The sequence below is a fragment of the Passer domesticus genome, chromosome 2 (assembly GCF_036417665.1).
Source record: "Passer domesticus isolate bPasDom1 chromosome 2, bPasDom1.hap1, whole genome shotgun sequence".
Classification (NCBI taxonomy): Eukaryota; Metazoa; Chordata; class Aves; order Passeriformes; family Passeridae; genus Passer; species Passer domesticus.
In genome coordinates this window covers 80,576,285-80,593,965 of record NC_087475.1, presented here as the reverse complement: position 1 = coordinate 80,593,965, position 17,681 = coordinate 80,576,285, and the positions used below count along the sequence as shown (strand labels likewise).

The 17,681-nt window shown below is 38.5% G+C and overlaps 1 protein-coding gene across 10 annotated transcripts in view; it reads left to right on the top strand.

Moving 5' to 3' along the window:
- The window catches only part of FAT3 (FAT atypical cadherin 3), a 398,570-nt gene that overhangs the window by 296,574 nt on the left and 84,315 nt on the right, over positions 1 to 17,681 (top strand). For all 10 annotated transcript variants that reach the window (XR_010356488.1, XM_064409542.1, XM_064409543.1 and 7 more), the window contains 3 exons: positions 5,120 to 5,259; positions 14,669 to 14,944; positions 16,486 to 16,696. Coding sequence is in view for 9 of the 10 variants with exons in the window: in XM_064409542.1 (XP_064265612.1) it covers positions 5,120 to 5,259; positions 14,669 to 14,944; positions 16,486 to 16,696 (627 nt within the window). In the remaining variant the exon portion in view is untranslated. The remainder of the gene's footprint in view (positions 1 to 5,119; positions 5,260 to 14,668; positions 14,945 to 16,485; positions 16,697 to 17,681) is intronic.

The following is a 17,681-nucleotide window of genomic DNA, read 5'->3' as shown; positions in this document are numbered from 1 at the left end:
TTCTCTAAATCAGATAATTTCCCATATTTCTTTTCTCCATTTGTCCATAATGGCATGGTAGGCCAAATGAGACTTGTGTGAGGATAGCCGTATATTGTGGCTCTGTTAATTTTGAACATAAAATATTGTGTGTTCTTTGCTACCTGCCAGTGAAAGAAGACTCCTGCTAGGTTTTAGCAGTGTTTTAACAGGGGATGTCCTCCAGAGCTCAGTGTGATCCATCTCTGCATCTAAGCCTGAACAAGTCTGATTCTCTGCAGTCTTCAGTTATTTCTGAGGTGGTATTCAATCCCAGCCTTTTTGATTGTCCCACTGGAAAATTTGGAAAAAGGTCCTCATATGGGACTCGTCTGCCTACAAATCCTCCAGATTTGCTGACATGTTTTCTTCTCAGAGGAGAAAATTATTTTTCCCAGCAGCATGATCCATCTTAAAGTGTTTATCAGCAACTGACAGGAACATGGGGAGGCTCCACACGATACCAAAAAGGAACCACATCTAGGAAAGCCCTATCAAAAAATTAACTGCTTACAGCAAAATGCAATATAAGAAGAATATGCTTGAAAATTAAAAACCCCAACACTGAAATTAGAAAAGGCCCAGAGATGCAGAGCCTACGTCCTGTGGGAATGCAAGATCTGGATTATGTCTTGCCTGAGGCAAATTCTTCAGCCGACCCCCAGAAATCCCTTTTGATAGTTCAAGTTTTCCTTGGCCTTTCCATTGCACCTCTCTTGTTAGCCTCGCAAGGTTCAGTGGTTTGGGGTTTTTTAGGTATCTTTTTAATAAGGTAAATCAATTCTTTCCAAAGTATACAGGACTTTTGTCAGAAGAAAAATTGTTCATAGTGACTATGAAGCCAAAAAATAAGCTAAGAAGAAAGGTAGAAGTCCAGGTTCAGACAGAAAATGTAACCAACTCTATACCAAGTACACAATTTAAGAGTTTGTTGGCTCAGAGGTGTCTCAGTTCAATTTCCTGGGATCTCTTTCTTAACTGTACTATACCATCTGTTAAACTGAAAGTAAAGACTGTTCTAGAGAGTTGTAGTGAGGGCCAGCTAATAAGATCTTTTGTACCAGGGGCTGTTTCTACAGCTGTACTGAAAGCAGCTGGAATTGGAAAATCATATGTAAGCTATAACACACTTTTAGATTACATTAAAAATTACTAGTTACAAAAGTTACTAGTTCTGAAAATTTAATGCTTCCAGGGCTTTTGCAAAAGCATTAAGATCAACCTCAAGAAAGTAAGGGTGGAAGTCATCTCACTTAACTATAATTGTCTGAAGTGTAGACATAACTATCTCTTAGGTAATTTTGGGAATCTTAACAATCAATTAGAGAGAAAAAGTGGATTAATTTTTTTCTGGATTAATTTTTACCATTCCAGCATGATAAGTCTTCTCATCCAAAGACAGCATTTAAAGTAGATGTGGACTTTTCATAAAATCTTACTCAAAGTGCTTCAATCTAATCAGATTATTTTAAGGGAAGTCTTTAAACTGTATTGAAGATGTATCACTATTACATTTTAGCCTGAATTGATACTATAGACAACAGCTAATCCACATCTCTCTGGAGTTATTCAGTTTTAAAATGCTTTCTCAGGACGACCTGTCTAGCCAAATTGTCAGTGCAATCATCTTGCTTTCTTTGTCACTGATTTTCCCAAAGCGCCTGAGGAACTCGCAGTGTATTATCTTCATTTGAAATATTTCTTTCCTAATGCAATTGCAAGCACATTAGCAAAGACAGCTTCTACGTATCTTGTATCTGAAAGCAGGGTTTAGTAGACAGTAAAAAGGAAAGCATGTGCCAGATGCTGGAAAGTGGAATTAGTAATGAAAATTCATATTAATGAAACAGCAGCTGAACAAAATGCCATCATCCTTAGCCCTCTTTCATCTGAAGATTGTGATCAAAGAAACTATTAAATGGACAATAGCAAAATTATTAAAACTGGTACTGTGGGAGTTTATGGCACTGCAGACAAGCTCACTTCCAAAAGGTTGGTACAGAGAAAGCATCAGTCTTTCGAAAACAGCCTCCAGCACCCCAGAAGCCAACACCTCCTCAGCTGTCACTTCCTAGGGCCCCAGCCCTCCAACCTCTACATGGGCACCTTTGTGTAGAAGTGGTTTCATGTGGAGTTTCCAGCTGCAAGTGTTTTAAAGAGACGACTCCTGTTTGTTTTTACACGAGAATGATGCCTCTCTCTTAGTGCAACCCAGCACCCATCTTTCAAAGATTATTGTGGTGGATGCTTCTCCAATAATAGGCCTTGCATAGACTTAACACATCTGTAAGACTCTAAATGTTTAACTTTTTTATGTAATTCATTAATTCATCAGTGTTTAGTGCAGCTTTAGAAGCATTTGTCATGTAAGGACCTGTTTTGATTTTATACAGAGGCCAAAGAGTAGCACAAACCATTTGCAGGCTGCCTCTAGTACTGCAGTTGAGAGGCAGGACCCAGTGTCTCAGGTTGTATTCCCAGTTGTTCTTCCATCTGCATGGTTCTTCATCTGACCATGGTCTGTTAAAATGTAGAAGACTGAATCTTGAATAATTCAGGATTTCACTCCAAAATACATTATAATCACAAATCTCACTGCAGGATGTTCTCTGATCCATCTCTGCCTCAGTGTTTGATGCAATTTCTGCCTGTTTAATAGAAAATGATTCAATGTAAAATGAACTGCATTGCCTGGTTAGTTACAGGCTGGGGTGGCTGGCAACCAAGATTAATTTGTTTGTCACTAGACCGTTTTGGAAGATGTGAATAATGTATAAAAAATTCACATGATGGATTCAGTTCTTCTTTTATGCTTCACTTAATGGAAGTGGCCTGAAGAAGTTGGTCTATTTGCAACAGACTATGTGGTGCCCTGAAAATCCAGCTCTGAGCCAGCAGAAGGTCATTTAAAACATTTATTGCTAATCCTTCCATGTTACTTCTTGGAAGTTTTAAAGGCAGGATTTTTTGGAAGGGTGTGCCAGTTGATAGCATATAATTTTTGATTGCTCATTAAGATGGTTATTATGCATCTCAAAGTATAGACTTGAACTTTGTTTTCATGGTTATCAGAATGAAACATTCTCTTTGTGAAGTGCCTACTGTCCCAAGGCTAGTTTCATTTCAGCTGAGATTTCCTTGCCTGAATCTCAAGCTCTTTTCTTCAAAGGAGGTTTTCATGGTGCAATTTTTCTCAAGTAAATCAATTTAAAACATTAATTGGAGGAAGAAACTTTTTCTTTCAGACGAACTTAAAAAAAAATATATAATCAATGTCCAAATACCTTTCTATTGCTTAAATATCAAGGACAGCTTGCAGGATGAGGGTTAGGAGTAAGCAATATCTGCCATAAATGACAACAGATCCAGTGGTGATGTTTTCCTGGAAAACCACAACTTCATCTATAAGGCTAAGGCCTGTATATATGTACATATATCTGTTCAACATGTGGAAATCTGATGGCACATCTGAAATTACTACATCTGGATCATTTCAGTGGCCAGAAGTTCACCAATACTCTTTCCTCTGCAGCAGTTACCTGCATTATTATTTTTCCTCCTATTTTCTTCTATCCATCTCTGAATGTCTTTCAAGACAAAAATGGACAGAGCAGTACTTCTTCCACCTTCCCCTTTCTTTGCAATAGCCTGTGGAAGAGGTAGAAGTGAGGGTTCCTTCACATTAAGGAATTCAGGGGCTATGATTTTACTGTGTTTTCTTCTAATCTTCAGTTCTTCAAATGCCAGAACATTCTTCCCTCACTAAATGCACGATTGCTTCTGAAAATAATGCCAGTTCCTGTCCAACAAACTATGCAGAATGGAGAGAATGGAAGACTCTCCTCTTCTCTACTCAGTCCCCAGCCCTAAAATTCAGAGAGCCATTTTGTGACACTGCCAGCCATTGACATATATCTCTCTTTACATATATATATTTCACCAGAGCTAAGTCAATAGGACGGATATTTTTATACCTGTGGACCTCATCTCAAGAGCTTTCAGCAGCTGTTACACAAGTCTCATAACCAGTGGGGTTTGAAAGGCTTTTTGTCACTGTAGAACAGGGTTGGCATTGAATTGCTGTGTTATGAATATACCTTAAGAGTTTGTCTGTCAGCAGTGTTGTGTCCCGCCTCTCCCTGTCCCTAGCCTCCAAAAATTTCAAACTCAACTAATACTAAATTACACTTCATAGATGAGTAAGTTAGAAAACAGCTTATCAGCAGGGAGTGTGTGCTGCGCTTTTGAAAATAATGAGTGGTTCAAATTTATAAACTGTAGCTGTGGCTGACAAATCTTGTACCCCTTCAAATCTGAAATTATATTTGAGATTATATTATTTATAGCCTTATTTTACTTGTTAATAGATTTTTTCTTTTCTTTATTTCACTCAGTACTCAGGAGGGTTTCCCCACTGCTGCAGCATTCAGTTTGAGACAGGAAAAGGGGATGTTAGTATTAGAACAATGCTTTGTGAGAGGTTTTTCTGTATTGAAAAGAATTTAGGTTGTGTATCCTGCCAGGTCTATTTGAATAATTCTTAAAACACTGGCAGGATTTGACCTTTGCTGCCAGTTACTATCATTGTCCTTGGTATTAACATAACAAATCTTTATTTGCATTTTTTAAATTGATTATAATTGTAATTTTTAAAAACTCAGATGATAGTATTTGCATGCAGAAGTATCAGTGAGAATTTCCTGAAAATAAAATATGTAGAATAAAACCCTCTTGAAATTACTTTTATACAAAAAGATAAATATTCTTGTTCATTATTCGGACCACAAGGGCACACATCTTAGGGGCTTATAGCCATTTGATTCTTTTTATAGATTCAGCTATGGTTTACTTAAATATACTGCTAGATTTTTATTCTTTATTTTTGGCAATGCATTTTAATGATATCTGCTTTTCAATATACAAACTGTGCTTTGGAATACAAATGGCTTATGAACAAAGAAGTATCACTAGATTTACTGTGTATGCTAAGAGAGGCCATTAAGATGAATGACACTAAACAGATATGCCCACTTTTAGGAATACTTGCAATGGAAGTCTTCAAGAAATGGCTAATGTGATTGTGTTTTTGTGCAACAATTAGGAGGGAATTACGATAGTTCTTTCGACGCGTATAAGGGAGTGGGCACGATTGTCATTGCAAAGCCCTTGGATGCAGAGCAGAGGTCAATGTATAATATGACTGTGGAGGTCACCGATGGAACAAACATTGCCACAACTCAGGTAGAATATCACATTCCTTTCTTGGCAAGTTATTCATTTGTTGCTGGAATGTATATGCTATAAAAGTTATTAATTTTTCCATTCAAGCGAAACCTCATCCTTTGAGACCACCAATAACTAATGGAGGGGATGTTTTTCAGAGCCTTTCCATCTGGCTGTAAAGAATTGGCTGTTGAATGTTTCAAAGCGTTATTTCTCCTTTTGTTCTCTTCCTGCTCACATGAAAGTAATTTGCCTTCCTCCAGCTGGGGGTGTCCCTATCACAGGCAGCAAAGCCTAGATTTTGACAATTGCCTCTCCCCATAATGGTTCAAAATACAATAGTGCTTCCATGGTGTTGGGGAATATTGCTATTGATTGTGTTAAATGGAGTTTGTACCTCTCATCCTCCAAAGACCCAAATGTGGGACACGAGATCAATTGTTCAGAAAATAACTTGTTCAGAGGAAAAACTTAAAATTAAAGAATCCCTCCTTTAGTGTCACTGCCTGTGATTATACTGTCTTCTGCTAAGCCGCCCTGCTGAACCTTTTAAAACCAGGCTTGCTTATCAGGCTCCTTGCCTTTAAAGTTGGGTCAGATAAATGTGATGGGCTGGGGCAATGCTGGCTCTGACACATGTTTGTGGGAGACACCCTGATGCAGAGCCTAGCTATCTTTTCAGTGGGAACCAGTCTGGAATTGGGTCATGGCACAAGGACAGGGACTCTGAGGTCCAGGGGCACCAGGAAGACTTCAAAAAGCAAAACCCTCTGATGTGAGGTAAAGTTGTGGGCTGTGGATTACTTACGGCCTGAAATTCTACATCTGACTTACTCCCCAAGTCTAAATGAAAAAATAGGTTGGTGATGTTATTTCCTTCTTTATAATTCAGAAGGAAAGCCTGAACTTTTTTTTTTTGTTTACATATATGCATGCACATGCAGATGCTTCTGTTGTACCTTGCCTTTTTGCTCAAATGCTTTGGATGTAAATCTGTATTCAATGAGCCACAACACCAGCTTTTATACGAAATTGTCAAATCATTGAGTGCTTTGTCAATCTGATTTCATGTTTATATATCCTGTTTATAACCCAGCCCTAAAATGTCTGATGTTTTCTCCCAATAATCCACCCTTGGTAAGAAAACATCAGTTGATATAAGTTAGGTGGTAGGATATCCAATGTTTTCCCTGTCAGTTTCAGAATTAATTGCATCTCTGCTAAAAACATCCCTTACTTTAAGCTTGATTATATCTGGCGCATGTTCCCCGTTATGCCTTTCTCTGCTCAATTAAGGAACTCTTTAAAAACCACTATTTTCTCCCCAGGAAGGCACTTACAATACTCAAATCACCTCCCAGTCTTCCGGTAGACAAGCAAAGGAGAATGAGTGACCTCTTTATGTTCCCTTTCCATAAGGCATTTTCTTCAACTCTTGAGTAGTTTTTTTGTTATGCTGTGTTTTTTAATCTTGGCTACACTCTTAGGCCACATTTTAGATGGTGTTGAATGCCTAATGTCACCTTTTTTCTTTCTTGCAAACATTTCAGCCAAAAAAGTATTAAAAAGCTTAGGGAATTTCAAACACGCTGGATTAAAGTAATTTCTCTTTTCATGGATATTGCGTTTATTGTTTCTGCTGCTTTTGATTTAATAAATTGACCTATATAACAGTCCTCAAAACCTAGTTGTATGAAACCCCTACATTTTTAATTAAAACATATGGTAAAAACATATTTCAGTAAAGCTGTTGCATTCTGAAAGAAGCCTGAGCATTCTTTTTAACAGTGATGTGACCCATTTAGGAATGTAAGATAGTTTCAGATTGCAAGAGTATAGCATTAATAATCACTGGTGTGTACAGACCCTTCCCTCCCCCACGTTCTCTCTATGTGGATACTATTTAATTATTTAATGGTGGCCAGGGCATCCAAGCGTGTGTTTCTTTTGGTCTTCACAACAAAGATTTCAAAAGTGATTGTTTCTGAAAACTGCCAGAATTATGGCCTTCATATTTATCACTCCATTTTGCAAAACTTTCCTGCTTTATTTTTGGCTGTACTTTGGAGCCTTTGGTTACCTTCCTCATCTTAATTTTCTTTTAGAAAAATAATTAAAAAATATAAAACTGATTGGTTTAATTTCAAAATGTCATAGAATAGATCATTTACTGATATCTCTCAGTGGCCTTATTCTGAGTTTTGACAAAACAACATTTGAAGTATTTTGTTCTGTGAACACAGTACCACCTGCATTTTTAACTGTAGCTGCAGGAAGTTGCGGTAGAAGACGAAGCAGGTAGAAAGCAATTTTGAATAACAATAAAATAATTTAAAGGCCTCCTCAAAGTATGATGGTTTATTATGAAACAGCTGATGATCACTATGTGCAATGGAACACTCTTGCTTTTTATTCCACCCCAGCTGTTTTCCTTTATCTCTTCTTGGACTTTTGTCTATTATACAGTTGGAGGTGGTAAAATAAAGCATAAAAATGCCAAAGATTTTTGTTGGGGTAACGTGATCCCTGGCATGGACTCGGTGAAGTTTCTTCAGTAATGTTCCTGCATGCCTTAAACTCCGATGGACTGTTCACTTCCTTCATGCCTTACTGTGCACATGGTTCATTACTGTACCATGAAAGGAAGGAAATCATTTTGATTTAAAAGTTACATCTGTTGTAATAATGGTTCACTGTTGTGAAAAGAAGCAAAAAGAACATAAGGAGTGCTAACAAAAAAAAAAGTTACAAACTTTCTGTGTTATCAAAAGCCTACTTGTTTTGGGCATGATCAAGGTTTCCAAAAGAAATGCAGTCTCCAAAGTGAGAACCAAAGTGCCAGGACTTGTTGAGCCACTGCCAGTCACCATGCTGCCCATCCATCCAAGCCTGAACCATCCAGTAGTTGGGATGGGAAGGAAAGGAGAAGGAAAAATACAAAGAAATTTTGACTTGTTTCACTTATGTATTTGAAGTGTGGGTATAAAACTTCAGTCACGGTGATTAACTTCTAGAACAGCTAAATCTCCTGACTTAGCCAGGGAAAGCTTTTGCTTTTTCCCTTTCTTTTATCCATCATTGCTTGAGGCCACGCAATCATTTATTAAAGGCTGAAGGCATACGTTTGCTCCGAATTCCCACGAAACACAACTCCTGCAGCTGCCAGGCGAGCTGTTGGCCTGCAGAGGGATTGGGGCTTCTGTGTCCCATGTGCTGGAGAGAGCTGGGACAGTGGCTCTGTGCAGTGACTCTGCTCCCTGCCGTGGCCATCCTCTCCCTTTGGTCTGCAAAATGTCTGGTGCCCTGGCTTGAGCGGAGAGGTCTCTCCCCAGTAGGAATCATTTCAATGGCATCTAAATGCCTACTCCTGCCACAATTTTGACTCTGAAACATTAGAAATTCTCCTGGTCATGAGTCAGGTTTATCTGAAATCCCTATTTTTTTACTGAACAACTCAGATCTTTTACATGGAGGCACAACAGAGGATTAGAATCACATTTATTTACTTATTTGTAGTGCATACTCTTGATCTTTGTTAAAATGCCCACAGAAGCAGAGTACGGGGGGAATCACTGAACTATCATTTAAGTTATTATGATGTTTCACTTTAATTGAGAATGTTATCCTAGCAGAGAATTTATTTTTCTCAGAACAGCATCTGGATTGATGTTGCTATGTGAAAAAGATGATTTTACTCCTTATTTTCCTGCCTTCTTCTTCTTTCTCATCGTTGTAACTGCTATAGAAAAGATGTGTTAGAGCATGAGGGCTTTTGCTTCCAAGCTAGGAAGCAAAAGGCACCTCAGTTTCACTTATTGCAAAACCTCCTGAACATTTCCCAGTAGAGTGAGGCACTCAGAGGGTAACGTGCACTTCCCTCTGAAAAGTTTTTGCAGATCCGGAGATGTTCTCTTACAATACCCTCTGCTGAAACCAGCCACACTGGAAGAACAGACAGAAGTTACTGCCCATTGCCCCTTTCTGTCTGTCCTTGCAGAAGGTTTTAGAATTTAATTTTTTCTTGTGCTGAGGATTGACTTTTAATTCTGAGTTTCTGTCTCACCTTTCAGAGATCACCTTTTTCTTGCAACATTTTCTGAAGGGGAGCTGATCAGTCACCCTGAGTGAGGGTGGTTCTCTTAAATGAATGGTGAAAAGCCTTCTTAGAGAACCATGGCCAAAACGCAGATAAGACATTAGAGCTTGCCAGAAGCAGTTCTGAGCTGTGGATTCTTCTAGGGCAGAAAAAGAGACATGGGGATTCAATTCAATTTTTCGCTTTTGCTCTGTTTAACATTTCCTCCAAACTGTAACCAATCCTTGATTTCTTTTTTTTTTTTTCATCCAGCTTTGCCTGTGAAGCAAAGATTTTTCTTTCAATTTTAACATAACACAAAGAACACACTAGCCACTGATGTTGGTAGGGAAACTAAATTTTTATGTTAAAGTTGGAGTTTGGAGGAAAGGAAAACCTGTCAGGAAGCAGAAAATAAAGCTATGTGGTATAACTGTTGAAAGCAGTATTAAATTAAAATAGGTTTCAAAACCTGTGCAGAAGTGTAACCTGAGTTTAAATAATTCAGGCACTTAATAGGTTGTACTACAACACAGTGCCCAGACCAAGCAATTAGCCAAGCAGATTCTTCCAGCTTCAAATGTCTGTAAAGCAGCTGCTGGCATTTACCCAGTTTTCACTCAAATATGTCTGTGCCTAAACCAAAGGTATTTGTTATGGGCAACATTAAAAACAGCTTTGGAGACACTTCCTGCATTAGATTTTGTCCTGCTTTGATTTGATTGTATTTCTCTAGGCCTTTCACTTGCCATTTTGAGTACAAAGTCTTTGCTAATGCTCTGAGTGTTACTTTGCCTAATTTGTAATCTTGGAGGGCCGTGCTTCCTTTATTTGAAACTTGTTTTAACTGTGGGAAATAGGAAGTGAGCAGGGAGAAGCAAATCTTTTATAGTGAGGTGCTTGTTCAGACTATAAATTAGGCTCCACACAATGGACACAGAAGGAGGCAAGCCTGCCTTTCTGAAGCCCACAATGCACTGGAAAAGATACGGGCTTTCAAGAAGAACCAGGCAGAGACTGGTCTGCAGCATGTTGGCTTTATGAGCGTGGAAAAAAGACTTGCAGCTAATGTTTGTCAATGAAAAGTAGTTCAGTCAGTAATCTTGAACAGTCCTCAGCAAAGAGGAATCCCTGCTTAGCAGCCAGCAAATAGTAAACATTTCCATTTGTCACCTTTTGGAGATGTGTTGGGAAACTTTTAAAGCCTGGCTTTGATTGTGCACAATGGGTATTGTCACATCTTAACTCCCGGGCAGTACCTACACAGTAATGAAGGATATTTATGTCACACAGCTCATTCTTGCCATGTCTTCCATTTGGGAATAAATATGTAGAAAATATTAAATTACACAGACATTGGGAGTCTTTCAGTCACTTCAGTAGTGTAACACTTGATTTGAGGTGAAAGATGTGCTACTAGCTGGCTAAAGCATAAGACTTGAAGGACCCTTTTGCTGGCCCTTTTGAAGTCAATGGGAAATTTGCCAATAGTATCAAGATTTTCTGCCTGAGATTGGCAGCCATGAAATGAATTTGAGAAACTTTCCTCATATTAACAATCTGGTGGCACTCAGCTTCATGTATGTTTGTAGGATCAGGTTTTCTGTGAGCCTGGTGTTCATGTCAGTGTCACATTTTCCTTCCTTTCGTTTTAAGTAACATCTTACTAGAAGTTATCCTGCTAGAGCAGCAAATCTGCTTAGGAAGAATGGCATTTTAAGGTAACCTAATAAAAGGGGTGTGGTTCAAAAATAAAACACCTTCCCCAGATTTACTACTGCACTTCATCTGGGATTTTGGTAACCTTGTTGCAAGGCATTGTTTTCCTGGACAAAATACAGGAAATTTGCTCCTCAGAAATGCTGGAAGAACTAAGGGACTACTATCTAATCTAAATGGGACTAAAACTCCATTTTCTTTTACCTGGTTTTGTTTAAAGTAACTCCCAAGATAGCTCAATTTTTAAGAACATTAAAAAGTTCCATTTATAGGTTTAACAGAGCTCTGTATAATCAGTATTCCCATATATAACTTAACTTTCTTTTGTTGCAAGGAAAATACACCCCCCTCTATTAAAGGAGAGAAATGTTAAAATTACATTTGACTCTCGGGAATTTTGAGGGACAGCTGAGAAAAATTAGAAATACTCTTAACTGCTTAAATAGAAGAAATTGTGAATCAATAATGACTTCTTTATTCATTAGCATTTCTAAACCATCGTCTTCCATCTCCAGATGGAAGTGCAGTTGAAGTGCAAAGTATGTAATAAATAATGTGTATTTCAATGTGGATCACTTGACAAATCATTAAAATACTGGCATCTCTAGGGAGGAAGATGCCTGCCACTTAAACAGGCACTTGATCAGTCTTACAGTAGATGTGAAGTGAAAGAGAGAAAAGAAAAAGAAGGAAAAACAAGGGGTTTTTTTGCAATGATCAAAGCAATTTTAAGTGCATAGCTCCCTGTAAGTTTGATGACAGTGAATTAGGGCCTCCATTTTTTTGTGTTTTTTCCCTCCATGTCTTGCACTCCCCATGCTTGATTATGTCCATATGTGTGTGAGGGCAGTAGCTTACACCTTTTTCAGTGGAAAGAAATGCTGCTCTGTGAATCCATGTTGTGATTTCCACAGTATCATGGATTACCCTTGGTCTCTGCTGCTGATCCACTCCCACCCTGTTCAGTTTGTGCAGTCTAGTAAAGGCAAGAATCATGGAGCCGTGGCTTGGACAGTCCTAGTGGAAGCCTTGGGATGGGTTAAACCCTTATGCCCTCTTCTGCTTTCTCAGTTTGCCAGTGATCCCAAAATGCATTAAATATTATAGGAAGTGAATCACTGCTCTGGGATGATTATATACCATGCAAACAAAATAGCCTGTCACTTCTGTAGCAATACTTTTAAAATGCATTGGTGTGCTTCTGTACTTTTTTTTTCACCATCCAGAACAGCTTCAGCTTGCACACACCAATTTTAAAAATAAATTGACAGATTTTCCTGTCCCTCACATGGAAGTTTCCTTGTTCACATTAACCTGTGCTGTACTAGCATCAGCAGAGTCAAGCACTCTTGGTGTTTTCAATCCATTTGGAAAAGTTTTTCCTTCTCTGTTGGACTGTCTAAAATGATACATGACAAAGATTTTGGTCATGAATGAAAAGCAAAATAAATTGTATGTGTTAATTATCAGTTGTGTTATAGTGGTACGTGTCAAGGACTGAGAATATCAAAACTTCTCCAGAAAATTTCTGTAAGTATCAAATACTGATTATCCCCAGCTCCTATTGCTTCTCTGTCTATTCCTTACACTAAAAAAGTGGTTCAGCACTGTCTCTGTGTCCCATTAGATCAGAGTTCAAGACTTTAATCTTCTCCTCAGGCATTCTTTCATAAGTTACAACTGGTTTCTTCACAAATTTTTAAGACATAGATTTGAGTGGGTTTTTTTCCTCAGTCAGATCAGAAACATGTTTGATATATTACAGCAACAATAAAAGTATAAAAAGCTAAGTAACTCTTCATCATTATTATAGGCCTAGAAATGTGCATTTTCCCCCAATTTTATTGCTATCTGTCCAAGGCTGAAGCATAACTTAATACAGGCTTTACCCTGCTTCACTCTGGCATGCCATAATCTGGTGAAAATGAAATTGTGTGGAATGCAAGTCTTATGCCATTTAACTTACAGAGCATTTTATTTCAGCGGTCTTTTGAACAGTTCCCAGGCTAGTTCATTACAACTGCTTCTTACAACTGCTCGTGTTCCTTCTGGTAATGTATTCTGCAAACCCTCCCACATATCATGGAAATCTAAAGTTTCATTTCTCTCTGAGGCCAACATCTGTTTGTGCAATATTGCAGTAAAAGTGTAGCTGTATTTTTCTTCTCTTAAGAAAGTATGGGTGAACAGGGCTGGATCAAGCAAAACAATAAAATACTTGCTTAAAAGAGAGCCAAGTAACAAAGCAACAAAGAAAATATCATGAGTGATGGGTCAGGTCTCCTAGTTTGACCAAAGAATCCTGTGTCTGGCCTTTCCCTAGTCATTAATTGGACTATTTCTTATTTCAAAGCCTTTGAATAAAAAGATTGTTCAGTTTTACTTACTGTTAAATTAGACTGCTCTCACAGGCATATTCTGGAAAAAATACTTTTCATTTCTAGCACTGAAAAAGAGTCAACTCTTCAGATTTCAGCTTTCAGTATTACACAGTTTGTCAAGGGTTTTGCTGCCACACTACCCACAGCAATCTATGGTATACAAAGTCTGGAAAGCACGTTTTCCCCAGGGAATGACTTCTCCAATTGCCAAACCCACAAAATGTCATCACAGCGACACATGCATAACGTAACTTTGAAAGGCAAAGCTTGGAAAAAAGTGATTCCTATTTTTTATCAGAGTCAGCTTGTGATATATTGAAATGCGTGTAATAGGCAGCAAGAGCAGCACCCTGGCCCTCTCTCCCCCTCTCCAAGTTTCCTTAAGGATCCATGCAGAAGTTTTAAAGACAGATTTGAGGCAAGGAGCTCAGCGTTCATTCACATTTTTAGTGTTCTACCATTCATAAACCTCAACAAAAAGGAGACACCAGAAGGATTTGGAGGGGAAAGTGAATTAGTTGGCAATAAAGACAGCCATCACTGGCAAAGGAAGAGCAAGGATGTAACAAAAAAAATAATCCTTCTGTGTCATCAGTGCCCTGAGATCAGCTGTCCTTGGTGGTATGTATTGATCTGTGGGGGGTGTGCTTCTGTGGTAGTGAGGTTGTCTTTCCTGTGCCCACCTCAAGTGGTGTAAGAGCAGTCTGAGGTGTCACAGCAACTTGAAGTCTCCACTGCTGTCACAATTTGACATTGCCAGTAAGCCCCAATGCAATATACTGTGCAGAAAAGACAGGATTCAGCTGAATCTTGATTGTGTAAAAAGCAGATTTAAACCACATGAAAAGGATCCTTTTATAGCTTTATTACTAGTGAAGGGGCAAGGAAATTACATAATAGTTCTAGAACTCCCTTTTAACCAAGGCAGTTACAAGGAAGGACAAAATCTTTCCTTATGACCATTGTAGAAATACTTTCCAATCTACAGATACTGAAAATACGGGCTTCTTCATCAGACTCTGAGTAGGTCTTACAGTTAGGAACATTTTACTTCCAAAATCAAATCCTTTCTATTTCTTTTGATCTGAAAAATAAGAATTTAGTATTAAATAATGTTTCTCAGTCCCACCATGCAGCAGCATAACATCTTCAGCCATTCAAAGTAAATTGCATTTCTTTAGGTGCTTATTCACTAGTCTGACTGGACTTCAATAACTTCAAATGTCTTTTTTTTTTTTTTTATTAACTGTAGGTTCTTATCAGAGTGTTGGATAACAATGATAATGGCCCAGAATTCTCTCAGCCAAGTTACGATGTCACCATTTCAGAGGACATCCTCCCTGATACTGAAATTCTGCAAATTGAAGCTATAGACAGAGATGAAAAGCATAAGCTGAGCTACACAATTCACAGCAGCATCGACACAGTCAGCATGAGGAAGTTCAGAATTGATCCCAACACCGGGGTCCTCTACACAGCTGAGAGATTAGACCATGAAGCTCAAGATAAGCACATCCTTAATGTCATGGTAAGAATGCAATATTCCCTTGGTCTGGCCACAGTCATGGCTGCTTCAGGGACATGCATGGAGTAGACTTCTCTTGAGTGAAGGACTCTGTGAAATAAGTAGCCACTAATTTAAACTTGCCTGCCCTGCTGTATATTTATTTCACAGTTTTTATTTCAGCTTTTTGGGAAACCTTATTGTGAATCCATTGTATGGAATGTGATATGATTCTCTATCTCAAGGGAGAGCAAGCAGGTAATTATTTAATCTCTTGGCATCTGGTCCTCTCCCTCAAGGTAATTTTCAGAATTTCTGAAGTGAGGCTGAAAGTTATTTGAGAAGTTATTCACAGGGAGATAACTGCTTTCTTGCCATGGAGAATGCTACAGCCTTTCTGAACACAAGCCTCATTTATAGCTTACTTTTATGGACTTATTTCAGTACATAAACTGTTGATATACAAAATGGCTTTCCTTTATCTACATTTCCAAATCTTTGGGTATGCAGAAAAAAGTTAATTACCAATTTTTCCTTGGTGTGTCTAGACTACAGAACATAAATCTGTCTGTTTTCAAGTGGAGGTTGTATATCACGGACATAATTTTAAAAAAAATAAAAATAAAAAAAACCCTGTTAGTTTAAAACATTGGAGTCTACTGTTTTCTTCAGCTACTTAAGACTTCTGCAGAAGAGGCCTCCCCTAAGGAACTACTCATGGTGTGTTAGGTACAGGGACAGCTTTGGCAGGGCACCCTAGGAAGCAAAAAGCTGCTGTGAGATGCAGTAAGGAACAGCTGAGTGTGGTATCCACTCACAGAATAAAATGTTGCAAATACTTTGGCAAGCAGACTAAGAAATAGCTATAAACTGAATCACAGAAACACATGACCAAGAGAGGTGATTCCCTGGTGCTTGGTTTTGATCTCCACCTGATACAATAGGTCTTTTCCTCTGTTTAAGAAGAACCAAAATTTTCTAGAGATGATGATGGCAGGATTATCAGTGAAGGAGGGCTGAGGTATTTTGGACGGGGTTGAGACAGGTGTGATAACTTACACCTCTGTTGACAGTTACCAGCACTTCATAAAGTGATTCCTGCTCTGTTTACTGTTGATATGATCATCTACGTAAATAATCATGAAGTAGTCTATTGGCAGCTACAAGCACTAGACTGACGTGCCTATATGCTGTAAAAAAGGCAATGGCAAGATAAAGGCGTGAACATTCAGCAAGTATTAATAAAAAAGGAAATTCTTGCAAACCTCAACCCAAATTCAAGATCTCATATGGTTTCCACTTCAAAAATTCACATCATGGTGGTTAGTTGCAATGCATTTTTTCACAAGTGAAAAAAAAATTTGCTAAGCTCTTTCCTGTTTCTTTGATTTTAGTATCTGTCATCCTGTGTGTGAATGTATTTTAGATGGTTCTTTGGGACAAATGGATTTTTTTGCTACTTTGTATTAAGTAGAACTGAAAGTAGTATTCACACTCAAATGAGTAATATTTGTGAAGCTTTACTAGATGACAGTCAAATTGTGTGTTATGCAATTCTTCTATAGGTCCGAGATCAAGAATTTCCTTACAGAAGAAACCTGGCCAGAGTCATCATAAATGTAGAAGACTCCAATGACCACAGTCCCTACTTCACCAGCCCATTGTATGAAGCCTCAGTGTTTGAATCAGCAGCAGTTGGATCAGCAGTGTTGCAGGTCACAGCACTGGACAAAGACAAAGGAGAAAATGCAGAGCTTATCTATACTATTGAAGCAGGTTAGGACAGAGGCCAAAAATGAAGTATCATGGATCATGCCAGACACAGAACAGTGATGTGGTGGTCATCTGTCTTGACACTCAATTCAGCTTCTTTGGTCTACTTTCTCCTGTACAAATGGGCAAAGGAGACACCTTGTTGTTGTTCTGTTGGGTTTTGGGGTTTTTTTTATTTTATTTTGAAGCTACTATACCCAAAACCTGTCAGAACAAACTGATTATGGAACAGGTTGCCCAAGAAAAGTTATGGAGTCTCCTTCTCTGGAGATGTTCAGAACTCCACAGCATCGTGTGCAACCTGCTGTAGGTGAACCTGCTTTAGCAAGAAGGCTGGACCAGATGCTCTCCAGTGGTTCCTTTCTAGTCCAGCCGTTCTGTTGTTCTGTGACTGGTTCATTTTCACCAGGTGGCTACAGAGCCTGTTAGTCTCTAAGTCATTGGCTCAAAGCCATTCAAAACTGCAGCCAGTGACTTGTTTTCAAGGCTCTGGTTTCAGACTAGTGTACAGTGGCACAAAGCAATGCCACAACAGCTGGTATGTCCTGATATCTTTGTACCAGAGGAGCACAGAGACTAACGGGGCTATGCTAAAACTTCTGCCATAGCATTTTAATGGCACGAGGTCTCTTTGAAACTAAGAGAGGGCGTAATGATACCAGATGAAAATTGCTTTTGCAGTTAACCACTGTATATTTACATTCAGCACATAATCTGTACCAGCAAAAGCATTCTTCCACTGGTGCAACAGCACAGTAGTAAAACATTTGCATTATCTCTGACACATGTGCAAGTGAATGTAAGTTTCTCTGGGTCACATGAATCTGAAGTTAAGAATTATCTTTGAGATAAACGATTGACAGACATATAAGAGGGGAATGCCTGAAAAAAGAGAGAAATTTGTAACCTTTAAATTTTGTAATGCTTCATTTCTACTTAAGGGTTTTTATTCATAATATTAATCTTTCCACTGTAATATTAGCAAAAC